General features: G+C 41.1%; 1 protein-coding gene and 1 long non-coding RNA gene across 2 annotated transcripts in view; one reads left to right on the top strand and one right to left on the bottom strand.

The window, feature by feature from the left end:
- LOC134578777 (uncharacterized) overlaps window positions 1-18,023 on the top strand; it is a 495,152-nt gene that overhangs the window by 445,649 nt on the left and 31,480 nt on the right. The window lies entirely within an intron of this gene.
- The window catches only part of SLC12A3 (solute carrier family 12 member 3), a 68,178-nt gene that overhangs the window by 44,864 nt on the left and 5,291 nt on the right, over window positions 1-18,023 (bottom strand). The window contains exons 2-12 of the mRNA XM_063437909.1: window positions 16,164-16,295; window positions 15,026-15,101; window positions 13,980-14,075; window positions 8,907-9,046; window positions 8,709-8,819; window positions 6,300-6,411; window positions 4,139-4,269; window positions 3,965-4,049; window positions 1,441-1,592; window positions 1,226-1,333; window positions 132-255 (exon numbers count right to left, since the gene is read on the bottom strand). Coding sequence (XP_063293979.1) covers window positions 132-255; window positions 1,226-1,333; window positions 1,441-1,592; window positions 3,965-4,049; window positions 4,139-4,269; window positions 6,300-6,411; window positions 8,709-8,819; window positions 8,907-9,046; window positions 13,980-14,075; window positions 15,026-15,101; window positions 16,164-16,295 — 1,267 coding nt within the window. The remainder of the gene's footprint in view (window positions 1-131; window positions 256-1,225; window positions 1,334-1,440; window positions 1,593-3,964; window positions 4,050-4,138; window positions 4,270-6,299; window positions 6,412-8,708; window positions 8,820-8,906; window positions 9,047-13,979; window positions 14,076-15,025; window positions 15,102-16,163; window positions 16,296-18,023) is intronic.

Here is an 18,023-nt window from a genome sequence, read left to right as displayed (position 1 = left end):
ACATGACCCAGAGAACCCCAGGGCACACGATCCCGATGAAAAGATCAATATTACACATTTGCAATTAGGACTTGAAATGTAGCACCCTGATCTAATTCCATAATAATACTGCCAGGAAATGATGTACAGACCAATCAGGATGAAGGCCACTGCGATCAGGAACGTGAGGAGGTATCCACGAATAGGCTCATTGTTCTTTCCATAACCTTTCCCAAAGAAACCGATAAGTGGGTACAGATTGTCCTTACAGAGACACTGGATCAAGAAGGAAGGATTGACATTAACATATACAGCAATCCTCAGAGAGAGACTTTAATTAAAGAAACAGTTCTACAGAGTCAAGCGAACAGATTATCCTCACAGCTACAAACAGAGAGAAACTTGGATCTGTTTACAGATTGCCAATTTTTACAGAGAAAATGATCCAAAACACTTTAAACCTAAATATTAGCTCAAAGCCCAGTAGGATAACTCTACTATTAGTTCTATCATTTATATTAATCTTAAAACATTACCATAGTAAGATAATAATAATAATAATAATAATAAAATCCCCACCTGTCTAAAGTAACAATGTTTGTGTCTCCGGTACAGACAGACATTCTGTTAACAGCTAAGCAATAGAGTAAGAGTTATTGTGTATTGAAGTTATTCACAAATCTATGAAATTTAGCAAATTAATATCTGAATGGCATAATTGAGACTTAAGGAGCGGATTTAGAAAAATTTCTTAAACTCCCAGCAAGCCCCCCAGCACTCCTGATTTCGGGGTCCTGTCTCTCTTTAGTTTTCTGGTGTCTCGGGTATTTGGGGACACCAGGGAACTGTCTCTAAGCAACACAGTGTGAGCACATCATTAGACCTGCTCACGTTGTGCACACGGCACTAAGGCCACGCAAGGAATGCTTCAGCGTCCCTACTGTCCCATCTAACCAGATTGTTGGGATGCGTAGCACAGTTTGAATGTTTTAGCCTGAATTGCCTTTTGAGTTTTAATTTACTGCTATTCAGAGTTTAGTGAATAAAACCTCTGTTCTGTATCTTCGTTTACAAAATGTACAGCTGTATGTTTAAACATGACTAAGCACACACAGCAAGTAGTGATACAGAACTTTACTATCCAATCCTATATTAGACCGCACTGTATCTGTGTGTGCAGGAAAATGGTAGTCCCATGTACAGATCGTCTGCTACACAATGTTCTAGACATCAACATCTTCCTTACTTGGAACACTTTTGGTGCAGAGACCAGGCAAGCCAAAGCAGAAGACAGGGTGGCGCCAAATATCCCAGCAGTGACAAGAGGGGCAAACCCAGACACCATGCTCATAGTCTGCAACACACACAAACACACACAGATTTAGATTTGTTCTGCAATCTCTATGGATAAACATTAGGTTAATTACAAGTGTCTTGATAGGACAAAAGACAAGTATACACCTGGTAGTGATTGCTCAGTCCATATTTACAGGTCTTATTGGCTATACAGTTAGAGAAGTTCCATCCGTACCCGCATGCCAAACCAGTGCAATATTCCCCGGCAATAGCGGTGTCATTGAGGTTTCCAGATGCATCTCGAACTATGCAGGATGCTGCAGAAACAAAAACAGACCAAGACTAAAGATACATCACATGTAATTCCATTTCATCATCAGAACGTGGACCATAAGGACTACTTTGATTGACAAAGACCAATAATTGGACCATTTATTCTCCCTTTTGAATGGTCTGAAGTGTGAATCCAGGGTCATTGGGATTTTCAGTTCACATACTTCTATTCAATGATTACTGATGATTTATTAGACATGAAAAACATAAAATAGCTAAGCAGTCTACACTCTACACTTCCAAACAATCCGACTAAAACTCTTTCTCCATGGATGAGTTTGTCATGAGTCTCTCGGTCTGATATTAATGTGGTCTTGTCTGTTCTTTGAATTTCTGTGTAGTACAATTGGTTGGTTTCCAGTAGTTTCTGCGATACAGTCGTCTAAAGCTCAGCCTCCAATGACAATTTGGTAGAGGTGGAGTTACTCTCTGCTTCATAACATACCAAGGGTAATGGCAAGTGATAGGCTGACCTTGTCAGTTGAGTGCTCTCAACCAATCAATGCCCCAATCCTTGGTGTGACCTGGTGTGATCCAAGGAGAAAGCAAAGCTCCACATCTGCCATATTGTCTTTGGAGGCAAGCCCCCCTGTCATCTTCTTCCATTATCAGCATGCCAACCCTGGCATTTGAAATCCGCCACAAGCCCCAAACAGCTAGCCTTGGTAAAGCTTAAAAACCGGCAACAGACTGCAGGCACCACAACAGACTGCAGGCACCATAACCACTTCATTCAATGTAAGTGGCTATGGTGCTTACAGTATTCCATTAATACAACATACAGACCGATATGGGCACCTGTCTGTCCTGGCTTCTCAGGGGGAGCACTTGCCATGGATCCATGAATTATCTAGATGAGCAAAGCAGTAAAGACACTGGTCTATGGAATGCGTCGTTATTAAAGCAATACTGTAATGATATTGGACATTTGAAATTCAACAATTTGACAGTGGTGTTTTAATAGAGAATAAGCCAGCACCAGTCTTACACCGGCCCTGACCGCAACGGGTCCAGTAAATTAAAGTCCTTTATAAATTAAAAACCCAATGTCAGAACAGAAGGAATGGTAGAAAGTTGCTTCATTCATAAAAAAATAAAAAGCAAATATATTTTTCCTGGGTGATGGAACCATTTGAACTAAAGTAATCTACAAGGTTTTGTGCACAAATATATCAGTAAATTATTATTAAAGGGATTCTCTAGTGTCAGGAAAAAAACCCGCTTTCCTGGCACTGTAGAATCTTGGAGTGCCCCCAATCCTATGTTGCTAAATGGGTTAAAACACTTACCTGAATCCCTCTGTGCTGGGTCAGGTCCACCCACGCTCCTCCCCCGCCGACGGGGAAGACCGAATGCTCATTAGACCTCTCCATAGGAAAGCATTATTCAATGCTTTCCTATGGGGATTCCGGCGACACTGGAGGTCCTCATGCATAGCGTAAGGACGTCCAGCATCGTTTAGACGACCAAAAGTCGTCTAAGAAGCCGGAAGTCCCTCTAATGGATGTCTCGTAGACAGCCACTAGGGGAGGACTTAACCCTGCAAGGTAATTATTGCAGTTTATAAAAACTGCAATAATTACACTTGCAGGGTTAAGGGTGGTGGGAGTTGGCACCCAGACCACTTCAATGGGCTGAAGTGATCTGGGTGCCTACAGTGTCCCTTTAAGCATAGAAACATAGAATGTGACAGCAGATAAGAACTATTCGGCCCATCTAGTCTGCCCAATTATCTAAATACTTTCATTAGTCCCTGGCCTTATCTTATAGTTAGGATAGCCTTATGCCTGTCTCACACATGCCTAAACTCCTTTACTGTGTTAACCTCTACCACTTCAGCTGGAAGGCTATTCCATGCATCCACTACCCTCTCAGTAAAGTCATACTTCCGGATAATATTTTTAAACCTTTGCCCCTCTAATTTAAGACTGTCCTCTTGTTGCGGTAATTTTTCTTCTTTTAAATATAGTCTCCTCCTTAATGGTGTTGATTCCCTTTATGTATTTAAATGTTTCTATCATATCCCCCCTGTCTCGTCTTTCCTCCAAGCTATACATGTTAAGATCCTTTAACCTTTCCTGGTAAGTTTTATCCTGCAATCCATGAACCAGCTTAGTAGCCCTTCTCTAAACTCTCTCTCTAAAGTATCAATATCCTTCTGGAGATACGGTCTCCAGTACTGCGTACAATACTTATTAGCATTTACATTATTAGCATTTGTATCTCCAACATATTCCACGGCGCTCTGCATTTATAGAATAAGGATATTTGAAACACAAAATGATATACAGAATAGAATAGAGATAAGATAAGATTAAACAGGATTTAGAGACAGAGAAACTTTACTAATACACACCAATTGTGCCTGATATGATCAGGTAGGAAATGGTGGTCCAGAAGATTGACATCAGGGTGCCTTTAGGAATAGCTACAGCTGGATCCTGCATTAAGAAAATGGAATATATTTTAGAGAGCCTCATTATTTTCCCAACTCATATCTGGAATATCACAATATTAAAATTACGTGTACCTTCAAGTCACCAGAAATGTTTGCTCCAGCCAGTATTCCAGTGGCTGATGGGAAGAATATGGAGAACATGCCAAAGAAAGAGCCATCTTGCCCACGCCAATTAGGGACAAAATTCTCAGCAAAAATATCAGCTATAAAAAATAAAAAAAGATTATATATTTTTCATGTGTAGTTGGAGGTCTAACAAATTCTGCATGAGACGCAAATACGGGTTACAAACTATTAAATTGCTAAATTGGATTCTTCCAAGTAAACTTTTCAACGCTGGTTCGAATTTTGACAGCAACATCATAATTTAGGAAGTTCTTTGAAATGTGCATGTGAGCGAGTAAGTGAGGGGAGTGTAATCTAAAGAAGGCAAAATACTAGAACATTAGACTAGGCTTTGAGATATGATGAATTAAACAGGGATAGAAAAATTATGCGCATGAGATGCGTACAAGGTTGAAATCCCAATGTTTACAAGTTTTACATTTAAAGGAGTACTGTAGGGTCAGAAACACAAACGTGTACTCCTGACCCTACAGTGTTAAAATTGCCATCCCCACAGGCCCCTCAGAACGGGTTAAAACTTACCTTATTTCCAGCGCCACTGTGCAGCACTTCCCCAGGAAGCACCTCTAGCAGCCATCTGAGGAGTGACCAATGGGGGTATCCCTAGGCTGTAATGTGAACATTGCATTTTCTCTGAAAAGACAGTGTTTACAGCAAAAAGTCTGCAGGTAATGATTCTATTCACCAGAACAAATACATTACGTTGTAGTTGTTCTGGTGACTATAGTGTCCCTTTAAAGTTATTCAATCTTAAATAATAGAATCATAATATGGTGCACTGTGCCTTTAAGACAGGCAAGCCTTTTTTTTTCCCCCAGTTTTCCACGGCTAGCACTTGCAGTCCTTGGGCAGCCAACACGGTGTAAATTCTTCCAGGAACTTAAGCTTCGTGTAAGCACGTACGGACGTCGTGCGTCTTGTAGCGTGATGGCACGTTTCGCCTGGGCGGTTTCTTCATGCGAAACGCATCATCACGCTACAAGATGCGCGACGTCAGTACGTCGAGTGACCGGAAGAATTTTACACCGTGTTGACTGCAAGTGCTAGCGGTGCGTCAGAGAGACTGAGAACACAAAGGGGAAGCACTGCATATGGGATAGAGCTCGTCACTTAATGTTTTTATGTTACCAATAAAGGATTCACTTGCATCAAGTTACCGTCCTACCCATTACATAGAGATCCTGGCTACAGGACAATTGAGCTGTACAAGTTAGAGCAGACTTGCCTGATTCTCTTGCATATTTTAAATATCTGTGCCACAGAGTTACACTATTAGTGTTTCCTTTTTTTTTCTCTTATTTTCATTGACTGATTTGCACTACCCATATCTGCTAAGGTATACTAAACAGATCCTTTTCCAAGGCTAACAGAGTAAGGGCTCATGGTTGCTTTTTATCACCAGGGATACTGGTTTGCTTTTGCACCAAATTTGGAGATAATGATATGCATTGCAGTTTTTATGGCACAATATAGTGCACTTTAAATTGTCACCTTCATTGTACTGTGTTGCACTTTATATTTGTATATTGTAAAGTAGTTTAAATGTACAGCGCACCTTTTTTTCTATATATTTTGATTTTAGGTATTTTTTGGCTCTTTCACTTTTAACCCCTTAAGGACCAAACTTCTGGAATAAAAGGGAATCATGACATGTCACACGTGTCTTGTGTCCTTAAGGGGTTAAAGGTGCAGTTTTTCTTTAGAATATTTTAATTCTGATATACGTAAGTGTTTGATGTCATTTTATAGCGCCTTTTTTCACTTGGTTTTGTATTTTAGTCATATTAAACCATAGCTGGAGACTTGCAGCATTATTCAACAAAGTGAATTTCCAACAGTTCTTAAAGTGACTTTTTACATTTTAGTCCAAAAGAGATGAAAACTTATCTGATTCATAGAATTATTGGCATTTCTGTCCTTTTCACCTAAAATTTGAAATTCACTTTGAATTCCCAGCAAATTCACTATACATTTTTAGTGAATACCCCGATATGACTATATGTTGTTACATCTATGGTCACATTTTCCCAGATCTCTTATGTAAAAGTAAATTAGCTGGTTGCGCAAGTGGCAAAAATGTGAACGTATCATTGTTTCCATTAGTCACCTCGATAGCTGAAAAACCCCTTGGCCTTCTTTTCATCTGATGCTGGAATAATGGTTCCGACCAAGTAATTTGCAAATGAGATCATGATTACAATGAAGAACAGAATCTGTGCCTAAGAGAAAAGAGAAAAAAAAAACCTGTAGCTTGTGGCGCAAAAAGTCTATTAACAATGAAAAACTCTACCGTACAGTTCAATTTTACTGAGACTAAGTTGTTGCAGCTTGTATCATCAGTATTACTAACAAAGTGTTTTCTCTTTGTCTAACTACTATTCAGTTAGCTTTGAATGATACATATAATGTAAGTCTCCTCGCAATTAGGCTATACTGGACCTCTTATGGACAGGTTGTTTATATACAGGCCGCCATCGGAAATTTTGGGGACCCTGACACAGCTCAAGGTCTGGGCCCCCGGGGGTCATCCTCCAAGGCGCACCTCGAAATCAAGCCCACAGGACCAATCTCCAAATCCACCAACGAGGAAGCAGTGTGTGTTTGTGTATTGGCTGCAGTGTGTGTTAGTACATGTGTAGTGGATGCAGTGTGTATATTGTGTGTGTGTGTGTGTGTTATATATATATATATATATATATACACATACACACACACACACACACACACAATTTGTGTTTGAATGCAAGCATGTTTTTGTATGGAGTATCTGTGTGAATGTTGGTGTTTGAATGCAGGTGTGCATTTGTGTGTAGTGTATACACTTCCACACACACACCGATACTCAGTCTCAGACACATACACTGACACACATGCAAATACACAGACACACACACACACTGACACAGAATACACAAAGACAGACACACGTGCAGATACACACACATACTGAAACAGACATATACACATACATGGCAATCAGCTTTAGAGGCAGAAACTTGGCACACCATGGCAATCAGCTTTAGAGGCATAAAATTGGCACACCATGGCAGCTTTACATGCATAAAAATGACACACCATGGCAATCAGTGTAAGACACATAAAATTGGCATATCATGGCAGTTTTAAAGGCAGAAACCTGGCACACCATGGCAATCAGTTTTAGAGGCATACAATAGGCACACCATGGCAATCAGTTTTAGAGGCATACAAATGGTTACTCACAGACTCATGCAGAAACAGAAGCGCTGTGTGCTGCTCTTTCATCCAGGCACCTCACGTTGAGTATACCAGTGGTGGAACTAATGTAGAAAGAAGCCCTGGTGCAAGTACATTTTCTGGGCCCCCCTCTAGTGCAGGTGTGACCAAAAGGTAGAATATGAATATAAGCATGTGTTTGTATGAGGTATATGTGTATTTGTATGTACTGTTCCCATTGGAATGTAATAGTGTACTTGTGTGTAGTGTTTGCGTAAGAATGCATGGGTGTGTATGTAGTGTTGGCTTTTAAATGCAGATGTGCTTTTGTGCGTAGTATTGGTGTTTGAGTGAAGGGGTATGTTTGTATATAATTTTAGATTTTAAATGCAGGGGTGAGTTTGTATGTAATATTTGTGTTAGATTGCAGGAGTGGAGTTTGACTGCTTGGATGTATGCACACTGCCACATGCATAAGTACTTACACAGATGTGTGCACACATTAACACACAGATACATACAGATAAATACAGTGACAGATGCACACAAATTCATATACACACTGACACACACACAGATGCACACGAATTCATATACACACTGACACACACACAGATGCACACCTAATACACAGTTACACAGACTCTCATATGCACACAGATGCGTGCGCACGCACACACACACACACACATGCAGATCCATATACATTTACACACACAATCTGACACACATACACACATAAATGTAATAATTTGTATATTTGCAGCCACCCTCCTGTTGGCATACATTTTGTGTGCAGGAAGGTGGCATGCTTGGGGTCCTGCTGTCTGAGATCAATGGGAATGAGTGCAGCTCACTCCACCCTGTCTTTCCCATGCTGCTGCTGGTGCCACCGCTGCCCTCCCTCCTGCGCTATTTCAGTAAGAAGCGGAGAGGAAGTGACAGGCAGTTACTTCTTCCCATTGCGGCTGATATTACAGCAATAATAGGGTCCCCTGACCGTGCTGACCCAGTCAGTAGTTCCACTGCAGGGCCAGTATCGCATTGCAAACGCAGTGCCGGCCTCTAAAAACGGCAAAGGTGGACTCATGGATGCGTGGGTCAGTGCGACCCATGAGTTGGGAAACACTGCTCTAGGTTGTAAGCACATTTAAGCAAGGCTTTCTTTATCATGTGGTTCATGTCAGCATTTCTAATAGTTTGTCTCTCATTTGAATATACCATTCGTAAACTTGTAAAGCATTTCAAACATATGTTATATGTTAATAATTGCAACATAGTAATTCTAATAAATTCATATTTCATATATACAAAATCTTACTTTTGCCTCCCATTCCATGCCAGCCAAAGAAATTCCCAGGAGGACAGCGACTGTAATAACCCCGATAATTCGGATGTCATTTATTGGATCCACGATAGTAGAGTCATAATCCTGTGAATAGAAAAGGCAAGGGTGTTATCCGGTACTGGATTCACCTTTTTCATTTGAACCAGGACCCCATCAAACAGATGTTCTTACCGCCAACAAGTCACGAACAGTCTCGGCAAACCCCACAGTGTGCATAGCAACTGCTACAGCATTTGCAAATGCAAATATCAAGCCGATCGAGCCACCTAACTCGGGGCCAAGACTTCTCGAGATTAGAAAATAGGTGCCACCTGCATTGTGAACAACAGATATTTGAAAGAACTGGGTTAAGTCTTGTTTAAAACAATTTCCAATTTTAAAGAAAAAAAATAGAAATATAAATTTTTAATAATGTGTCAATTTCTTTAAACATACATTTAATTAAATACCACAGCTAAAAACTAAGGACTGCAAAGAACACACTAGCATGTATTTCCCAAGAGAAAATAATTGTAAAAATAATAGAAGGTTAAAACTAGAGTGCTCTTGATTTCTAAATAGCAAAATGTATAACAAATCTGGTGAAAAAAAAAAGTGGGCACGCACCCTGGGAAGTTATTCTACATGGGGGAGGGGGTAACATTTTGTTAAAGGGACACCATAGGAACCTAGACCATGTCATCTCAATGAAGTGGTAAGGTGGCCATGCCCCCTCCGTTTTAACCATGCAAGTGAAAACATTTGTATTTAACTAAATGTTTTAAACTAAATCACTCAGGCAGCCACTACAGGTACCTCCGACGAGATCAGAGAGATCATGTGATTGGTGCAGCGCTGTGTTTTGATGCACATGTGGACTAGCCTCCCAATGCTTTCGTATAGGAAAGCATTGCATTGGATGAGATTATCAATCTCGATATCAGCCAAGGAGGTGGGACGGCATCGCAGAGGGAGAAAAAGGCAAGTAAACTACTTTTATTTGCTCCCTAAAGCTGGGGGCCAAAGACTAATGGATAACGGGGTACTATAGTGTTAGAATTACACATTTGGATTTCTAAAGCTATAGTGATCCTTCAGGTGCAGGTTCCAGGGAATTAACAACACATTTAGTTAAATGCAAACCATGTGAATCAATGAAAACGTCTCAGGGTTATGTAACAAATATTGGCCTCCATTTAATAAGCTTTCCAAATGATTCAATACGGTTAGAAAACTCTCCAACAGATTTATCTGCAGAAGTCGTTTTTGTAGATAAAGCATTTTGGAGAGTTTTTGAACGGTATGAATCATTTGAAAACTTGCTAAATCAAGGCCATTATCAGCAATGTATTTCACGTTGTTCCGCTATGGTACAACATTTCTGTTTGCTCTGATGTCCAAACTAATTATAAAACAAGAGGAGGAGATAGATTATATATATATTCCTGAGAACTCACTCCAGCTCAACCAGATGTCAGAGATCAGTATGAGCCGAGCTGCTGACTTCACTCCTGCCCACAGACAATCACTGCTATCATGGGAACAGCATTTCAAAGCTTCACCAAGTAAAAAAGGCAGGTAATGGGAGGAATGTGCTTGGCTGTGCTGGGCGTTTAGCTCACACTGATCTCTCATTGGCTGAGTGCAGTGTGTACCTTGAGTACTTCTAATAAGGAAGACATTTTGTGAAAAGAATAGGAGTGGCTATGGGGGTGGGTTTGTGATGCAAACTCTTTTTTTTTTTTTTTTTTTTTTTAAAGCGGCACTGTCATGCCGAACTTACCTTTCCTCAATCTTGTCCTTTTCTCCCCCTCTCTCGGGATCTGTTATTCTTTTCTTCCTGTCTTCTTTAGTTTTCTTTAAAATCATAAGACAAAGTAGGGACTCTTTGCCTTATGGAGGATTTCTCCGCTTGACCAGCTCAGACCAGCGGAGGAGCAAAGTGTGGTCAAGAGCAATTTTCCCATAATCCTTACCTTTCCTCTGTGTTCCCGCGATGCTTCCTATCATTTTAGATGAAACTGCCGAATTGCGTTCTAACTGAATGAGAACAGTATGTTCGTTTGTTTTAGAACGCAATTCGGCACTTTGTTCGGATCGGAATTTCATTCGAATGAATAAAACTCCGATCCTATTCATTGCTGTGGCTGCATCTTGCAGCCGCTTTGTAGATAACTCCCTAATTACCACGGTATCAGGGAGCTATCTACTAAAAGGCTGAAAGACCTAAACTGGTCTTTCAGCCAAATTTACGAACACTAAGTAAAAATGACTTACCGTATATACTCGAGTATAAGCCGACCCGAATATAAGCCGATGCCCCTAATTTTACCCCAAAAACTGGGAAAACTTATTGACTCGAGTATAAGACTAGAGTGGGAAATGCAGCAGCTGCTGGTAAATTTCTAAATAAAATTAGATCCTTAAAAAATTATATTAATTGAATATTTATTTACAGTGTGTGTATATAATGAATGCAGTGTGTGTGTATGAGAATGCAGTGTGTGTATATGAATGCAGTGTGTGTGTATGAGAATGCTGTGTGTATGAGTGCAGTGTGTGTGTATGAGTGCAGTGTGTGTGTATGAGAATGCTGTGTATGAGTGCAGTGTGTGTGTATGAATGCTGTGTGTGTGTATGAGAATGCTGTGTGTATGAGTGCAGTGTGTGTGTGTGTGTGTGAGAATGCAGTGTGTGTGTATGAGTGCAGTGTGTGTGTATGAATGCAGTGTGTGTGTATGAATGCAGTGTGTGTGTGTGTGAATGCAGTGTGTGTGTATGAAGGCTGTGTGTGTGTATGAATGCTGTGTGTATGAGTGCAGTGTGTGTGTATGAGAATGCTGTGTGTATGAATGCAGTGTGTGTGCATGAATGCAGTGTGTGTGTGCATGAATGCAGTGTGTGTGTGCATGAATGCAGTGTGTGTGTATGAGTGCAGTGTGTGTGTATGAATGCAGTGTGTGTGTATGAGAATGCTGTGTGTATGAGAATGCTGTGTGTATGAGTGCTGTGTGTGTGTATGAGTGCTGTGTGTGTGTATGAGTGCTGTGTGTGTGTATGAATGCATTGTGTGTGTATGAATGCATTGTGTGTGTATGAATGCATTGTGTGTGTGTGAATGCAGTGTGTGTGCGTGAGTGCAGTGTGTGTGCATGAATGCAGTGTGTGTATGAATGCAGTGTGTGTGTATGAATGCAGTGTGTGTGTATGAGTACAGTGTGTGTGTATGAATGCTGTGTGTATGAGTGCAGTGTGTGTGTATGAGAATGCTGTGTGTATGAGTGCAGTGTGTGTGCATGAATGCAGTGTGTGTGCATGAATGCAGTGTGTGTGTATGAATGCAGTGTGTGTGTGTGTGTGTGTAATGCAGAGTGTGATGCAGAGCCTTGGTGGGGGGTGGGCATTTTTATTTTTTAATTATTATTTTAATATTTTTTTTTGTTTAATTACATGTTTTATTATTATTTTTTTATTTTATTATTATTTTTTATTTAATTATTATTTTTATTTTATTTTTTTTATTTTTTTTATTATTATTAATATATATAAATTTTTTCGTCCCCCCTCCCTGCTTGCTAGCTGGCCAGGGAGGGGGGCTCTCCTTCCCTGGTGGTCCAGTGGATGGGCACTGTGTAGGAGGGGGCTGTGGGGGCTGCAGAGAGATGTTACTTACCTTTCCTGCAGCTCCTGCCGCGGCTCTCGCGAGATTTACACTGTGAGCTGACAGAAGAGCTGAACGGACCGGCGGAGGAGGAGAGAGCTGACAGGAGCTGCAGGAAAGGTAAGTAACATCTCTCTGCAGCCCCACAGCCCCAGTCTGTATTATGGCAATGCAAATTGCCATAATACAGACAATTGACTCGAGTATAAGCCGAGTTGGGGTTTTTCAGCACAAAAAACGTGCTGAAAAACTCGGCTTATACTCGAGTATATACGGTAGTATTAGTAAATAATATGCCCCTACTCGCTATACCGCGAGTAGGGGCATGTCTAGTAAGCAGTGAGCAGCCTTTTTTTTGCGCTCCGTTTTTTTATTTTATTTTCAGTTCAACGGGTATGATGGTTTTTTATTTGGCCTTTTTTGGGGCTGAAAAATGAAGATTTTAGAAAAAAGAAGACGTTGAACGGTAAGTTTAATTTTACTTTACAGGTTAGCAATTTTATTCCCCCCTCACTATTTTTTAGGATGAGGGGTGTAGGTAGGGGCATTTTTATTTGGGTGGGGGGTGGGTGACTAGGGGCTTGGGGACCCCTAGTCACCTTGATGGGGGTTGGGGGGGGGGAATTGACTTAGTGCCCCCACCCGCCGCTCAGGGGTGGGGGCGGGGGGAGGACAGTAGGCCCCCCCCCTCCATTATCATTATGGCCCCCACCCGCCGCCCAGGGGTGGGGGCCGGGGGGGGGGGAGGACAATAGGTCCCCCCCCACCTTATTACCATTATGGCCCCCACCCGCCGCCCAGGGGTGGGGGGCCGGGGAGGACAGTAGGTTGTCGTCCCCCTTATTACCATTATGGCCCCCACCCGCCACCCAGGGGTGAGGGGGACAGAAGGTTTCCCCCCCCTATTACCATTTTTTTTTTTACAGTGAGCAGCCACAGGCTGCTCACTGTTTAGTGGACATGCCCCTACTCGCGGTATAGCGAGTAGGGGCATTGGGGAGATTTTAATCTCCCTTATGCTATTATGGGGGTCATATTGACCCCCATAGAGTGACTGGGGGGCTTATGAAGTGGTGGGGAGCACAGCTCCCTGCCGCTTCTGTCTTTACATATTACAAGGAGGGAGCTGCACGCCGGTAGCTCCCTCCTTGTAATAAACCGAACAAACAAACGAACACTGATATTCGGTGTTTGTTTGTTCGTTTGATTTTTTCTATTCATTCATTCATTCGTCTGTCTGATGAATGAATGAATAGGTGAAATTCCCGTTCGCATGTCCAGGTGTTTCACTGGGCATGTGCGGGAATCTCACAGTCTGTCTAGTGTGGGCAGATGACGTGTCCCACAGGGACTTCACCTACCCACACAAAGATGGCGGCGCCCTGAATATAGATCGGGGCAGAAAATAAAGAATAAAAAATAGGTAATGTGGGGGGCTTAGGGGCATTTGGGGGTGACTAGGGGGTCGATTGGATGTAGTGGAGGCAGGAGGGGGGTTAAAAAAAAACGGGATTCGGCATGACAGTGCCACTTTAAGCAGAATGCAAGATTTGAATGTGGAGTTACCTGGGAATTAGGCAGAGCTCTAGAAAGGCATAGCATACCTGACTTGACTTTCCCATTGGTAGATATGGCTGAGATAGAGAGTCCTGTAATGGAAGTTACTGTCACAGACATGCCGATAATGACCCATGTAAGACCTGTAAGTAGAGGGAGGTGTAATATGGTTATTTGACACTGCAAGTTAACACTAAAGGGAAGGCTATCAAAACACTAGATACAGCCCTCTAAGTATTACCTCTAGGTGTATATATAAAAAAAAAAAAAAAATCTACTGGATTATATGTTACGGTTACGCAAGTTTTAGTATAATTTCTATGAAGAAGTCATACTCGCTTTAATTCATACAACGCAATAGCCTCCAATTGGCTGCAAGATGTTGCAGTGGCCTAAATAATGGAAAGGTCCTAGAATTAACCAAGGTGTCTAGAGTCCAAAGCAGAACCTTTATACTTTATTTTCATAACATCTAAAGCTTGGTATGAGTTAATAAGGCGCACACCTTCCATTATTTTAAATGGACACTTTAGTGATGTGCTCCAATGGATGTAACACACATTTGTCTTTAAAAACAAAAACCTCAAAACGTACATATTTACACACGCATAACTCCACACACACACACACACACACACACACACACACACACACACACACACACTCTCTCTCTTATATAATTACAAAGAGGCACATAATATGCACACACAGACTACATATATAGATACGTCACCCCACACAGACACATATACATTCATGCACACAACCATCAATATTTACATATATGAAGAAAAGCATGCACTCAAATAAAGACAGGCAATGCCTCACACATTTTATATACCTGTTGACATACACACCTGGTAGAGAGTTAAGCTGGCTCAGAATGCAGTTTTTTAATACATACAGCCAAACATATAACCAAACATTATGAGTTTCTAGAAGAAAAAGATAGATGATAGGAGAGACACAAGTGTATGTTTGTTCTTACTAGGTAGGTACTCATTTGGTGAAAAAGTTAGGTACAATTCCCAACATGTATAGTGAAAAATTGCATCTCCAAATACAGAATTCTGAACCGGGTAATTGTACTGACCTATCCCTGCCTGGGCTGTTATCCACGGCAGACGGAGATACAGAATGACTCCCCAGATATTCAGCATGCAGCGTATCTGGAAGACAATGATCCACAGAATTTCTCGGTGTTACAATGTCACTGCTTATATGGGAGTCTGAGTTATTAGAGAGAGTTTCTGTAACATTCTTAAATGTGACCCAAGCCTAGAACGCTATAGCAAACACAGACGGCAGTACTACACTTACATGAAATAAAGATTTAAAAATATATAGCAATATATATATATATATATATATATATATATATATATATATATATGTAATATAGCTTGATATTTGAATGAGTAGCAGACATTATACGAGCCTAGCAATGGGCAAAATGGGTTTACCATGAATGTGTACAAATTGGACTGGAGCCCAGACTACATTCCCGCGTCTCAGTTCGGTGGTCTCCGGTAATATTTTTGGAGGAATAAAATCTCCAATTCTATAATCTGTGACACTGCCACTTTAATAACCATATTTGGATTTATTTATACAACACAGTGTGGAGGAACTGCAGTGGGTGTCGGTTTAAAGCTGCAAATTTAGGGTGAATGCTGTTAATACAGGATTAATATAGCATGGAGTGGAGTTAACAGCACACGTGTGGAGTTTATAAATATAGTTCCCGGTGCTTCATATGCCAGGAGCCACGTCAGTGCTGAACTCCCGCAAGAGTATAGAACAGATCTGGAGAATTCCATGAGAATGCAGGAGCCTTCATAGATCGAGTCTTGCAATGAGTGAAACAATGGTGGATTCCCACAATCCTCGTTACTGATGGCTGTGGCAACTGACAAATGTTTACAGTGAAACCTGTCTTTTGTCAACTCTAACTGGCAATTACCATAAGACACCTAGTACCCTATTTCAATGAAATTCCAAAGTAGTGAAAATGAACGTTTCATAAAATTAGTATCTTTATGAAATACTCAAAATACATTTTATGTGGACAGGGACACTTTAAGTCAAGATATGTGGGGAGGGGGTCAGAAAACTTGAGCTGAAACCGGTTTTTGGCACCTAGAAAATCTCCTAATACGTTATTATTAATCGAACAACAAAATGTATCACTTGTTTGTTATTTAAGTTTATTATTATTAAATTTGGCTCACCATCACCCCTTTAACCCAACCAAACCGAACAGGTTCTTCGATTGGTTTCTCCCCCACAGTATCTGCCTCCCCCTCTGGGGTATCCAAATTCGCCTCATATTCAGGAGGCTGAAGATTGCAGCTTGATTCATGCTATGAAAACAGAAGACAGTGAAATGTTATGATAACCATGGCATCATTATACAGTCATATGATAACAGTGGGTACGCACAAACACTAATACAGCTACATTTTTATTTAAATAAAGTTATATATTTTTTTTAAATGTCTTTTTTTGTGTGAAATGTATACATTGTGGCGTTTTAACAAAAATATTAACTGCATAGACAAACAATGGCAAGACATGGTTACTTTCGATACCAATTTTAAATGAGCTCATACGCAGGTGGATGTTTTATTAACTGGGCATTGTAGGGAAAAAGGGAAATGACGAATGGAGGGAGAGCAGGAGAAAAAACAATGTGCAGCACCCTCCCTATGGAAAAGCATTGGATTGTCTGAGATCGTCAAGTTTGATAATTTCGGTCTTGGTGCCTGAGCCAAGTGGGGCCAGCTGCGGCAACACAGGTACAGTGTGGGGAGGAGGTGGGAGGGTGGGGGGGGGGGGGGGGGGTTTAAACACCTATTTACGGCACATAAATGGTTATTTTAACACTATAGTGTCAGGAATACATTTGTGTTCCTGACACTAGAGTGTCCATTTAAACAGCATGAGGAGAGGTCCACTAAAATCTAGAGCCAGCAGCACTTAGAAGAGCAGTCAGCCTTCCCAGAGGGTATAAACACCATGGGATAGTTTGCCCTGGGTAGGGCAGCACAATGCAGTACTCCAGGGCATCACCAGGTGTCACATTTTATATTTTACTTAGTGTGTGACAAAGAGTCAGTCCTGAAATCTAGTATCTCCCCCCCATCTACTTATCACAACACCAACAGCCAAACACCAACAATCTTGTCAGAACATGCTAATTCCCACAATGACTCCTACGCCTCTCGGCAACACCACCATAGACAAGGTAAGACAAGGGGGAAAGCGAAAAAGTGCTGGGGAAGAGGAGGTCAGCGATAAAAGCGGTCAGTGCAAAGAAATAAAGGGATCGACACAGAAGAGTAAATATTGAAAGAGAGTGACAGACAAGTGGGAGAAAGGATGTATGGGGAATGAACTGGCACATAGGAGAAAGGTCATTTGGAGAAATGGCACAGTCTGACGTTCGCAAGAAAGACCAGTAAACAAATGGAGTAGGCTAGTGTAGTATATGTAGAGGAGTTAAGGTCCATCAAAATGAAAACCTGTATGCCCATGAAAGCTTTAAAAGAACACTATACTGTTAGAACACACATGTATTCCTGACACTATAGTGGTAAGATAACTATATCGGTCCACAGACCCCCTACTAGCTCAGTAAAAAGGTATTTTACTCACCTTTTCTCCCATGCCAGTTTTACCGCGTTGGCCGCACCTCGCCTCCGTGGCTCAGATCATCAAATTCGATGATCTCAGCCATTCCCATAAGAAAGCATGGAGATGTTATTGCACATGCGCTGCAAAATTACACGCTACGCCTGTCAGCATCTCCTCATACAGATGCATTGAATTAATGCATCTGTATGGAAACGTTCAGCGCCTCAATGCAGAGCGGAAAGACGCTGAACAAATTAAGTTGAAGTTCTTATGGTGACTATAGTGTCCCTTTAATTAAACAATAGAAGTGCCATTCACTGCAAGAAGCCATGGTTATAATCCTCCAGAATACAGTTAGGTAAAGATTTTCCTACAATAACTGAATATTAACACTAATCATATTTTAAATTAGTTTTTTTACTTGTCTGGGTTAAAAAGACAAGACAAGACAAAAA

Source organism: Pelobates fuscus, chromosome 12 (genome assembly GCF_036172605.1).
Source record: "Pelobates fuscus isolate aPelFus1 chromosome 12, aPelFus1.pri, whole genome shotgun sequence".
Classification (NCBI taxonomy): Eukaryota; Metazoa; Chordata; class Amphibia; order Anura; family Pelobatidae; genus Pelobates; species Pelobates fuscus.
This window is presented reverse-complemented; position numbering and strand designations above follow the sequence as displayed.